Source organism: Empidonax traillii, unplaced genomic scaffold, assembly GCF_003031625.1.
Source record: "Empidonax traillii isolate 1590-97213 ecotype Southwest subspecies unplaced genomic scaffold, ASM303162v1 scaffold2544:size26330, whole genome shotgun sequence".
Lineage (NCBI taxonomy): Eukaryota > Metazoa > Chordata > Aves > Passeriformes > Tyrannidae > Empidonax > Empidonax traillii.
The window spans coordinates 20,489-22,089 of record NW_020957737.1 but is presented as its reverse complement, the minus strand read 5'-3'; the positions used below and the strand labels follow the sequence as shown (position 1 = coordinate 22,089).

The 1,601-nt window shown below is 49.5% G+C and overlaps 1 protein-coding gene across 1 annotated transcript in view; it reads right to left on the bottom strand.

Annotated features, from left to right (window-relative positions):
- The window catches only part of LOC114072039 (maestro heat-like repeat-containing protein family member 1), a gene marked incomplete at its 3' end in the record, with an annotated part of 25,972 nt that overhangs the window by 3,903 nt on the left and 20,468 nt on the right, over positions 1-1,601 (bottom strand). Inside the window, exons 9-10 of the mRNA XM_027909956.1 lie at positions 1,447-1,593; positions 1,331-1,357 (exon numbers count right to left, since the gene is read on the bottom strand). Coding sequence (XP_027765757.1) covers positions 1,331-1,357; positions 1,447-1,593 — 174 coding nt within the window. The remainder of the gene's footprint in view (positions 1-1,330; positions 1,358-1,446; positions 1,594-1,601) is intronic.

Below are 1,601 nucleotides of genomic sequence, written 5' to 3'. Positions count from 1 at the left end.
AAAAAAAGAAGAATGGAAAAGAATTAAGAGGAATTTAAAAAATTAAAATAGGAATAAAGAATTAAAAAAAAAATTTTAAAAAATGAAACCAAGAATAAAGATAAAACCAAGAATAAAAACAAAACCAGGAAAACCACTAAAAACGAGAATAAAACTAAAAACGGAGAATAACAATAAAAAAGAAACTTAGATAAAATATAAATGTGGACATAAATATAAATAAAATTAAGACTGAAATGAAAACTGAAATTAAAAATGAAATGAAAATGTAATATCATATACATCATGTAATTGGTAGAATATAATAATAATAATCATATAAATAGCAGATACAAATGTTAAAATCCAGCCCACTGTCACTCCCAGCACGGCCTCTGGCCACCTCAGGGGCTCCTGGAACTGCACAATTCCGGGATATTTAGGCTGGAAAAGACCCCCAGGGTCGGAATTCCCGGAATATTTAGGCCGGAAAAGACTCCTGGGATTGAGATTCCTGAATATTTAGGCTGGAAAAGACCCCCAGGATCGTGGAATTCCGGGATATTTAGGCTGGAAAAGACTCCTGGGGTCAGAATTCCTGGAATATTTAGGCTGGAAAAGACTCCCGGGATTGGAATTCCCGGAATATTTAGGCTGGAAAAGACTCCCGGGATTGGAATTCCCGGAATATTTAGGCTGCAAAAGACTCCCGGGGTCAGAATTCCCGGAATATTTAGGCTGGAAAAGACCCCCAGGATTGCGGAATTCCGGAATATTTAGGCCGGAAAAGACCCCCGGGGTTGGAATTCCCGGAATATTTAGGCCAGAAAAGACCCCTGGGGTTGGAATTCCCGGAATATTTAGGCCAGAAAAGACCCTTGGGGTCAGAATTCCCGGAATATTTAGGCCGGAAAAGACCCCTGGGATTGGATTTCCTGGAATATTTAGGCCGGAAAGGACCCCTGGGATCGGAATTCCCGGAATATTTAGGCCGGAAAGGACCCCCGGGATAGAAATTCCCGAATATTTAGGCCGGAAAGGACCCCCGGGATCGGAATTCCCGGAATATTTAGGCCGGAAAGGACCCCCGGGACCCTGTGGTGACTCCCCCTGCCGTGTGAGCTCCTGCAGCGCCCGCCCTGCCAGGGGGGCCTTTCCCAACCCCCTCCTCTCTGCTGGGAGCTCTGGACCGTTCAGGGAACGATCCCAGCACGGAAAAGCGGGGCTGGGAAGCCCCCTGGGGATGAGGAGCAGCAGCTCCCCCGTGTCCCCCCTCCCAAATCCCGGCGGGAAGAGGCAGAGAGAGCGGAGAGGGAAGAGCAGAGCGGAGCGAGCGCCTCTCACACTGTACCTTGGTCTCTACCTTTATCCCCAGAACCTGAACGGGGGGAAAAACGCTCCGTTAGGGGACCCTCGGCATCCCGGCCGGGCCTGGGGGGTCTCTCCCGCCCTCCCAGCAGGGCTCACCTTGGTGTGGAAGTACTGGAAGATGTTCCTCAGGATGTCGGCCTCGATGCGGGGCAGGATCAGCTCCCGCGGGGCGGACACGGCCACGTGGCCGTAGCACAGGATGAGGCTGCTCTTGATCTTCTCCACCTCCGTGTCGCTGCGGTCCTGGCATG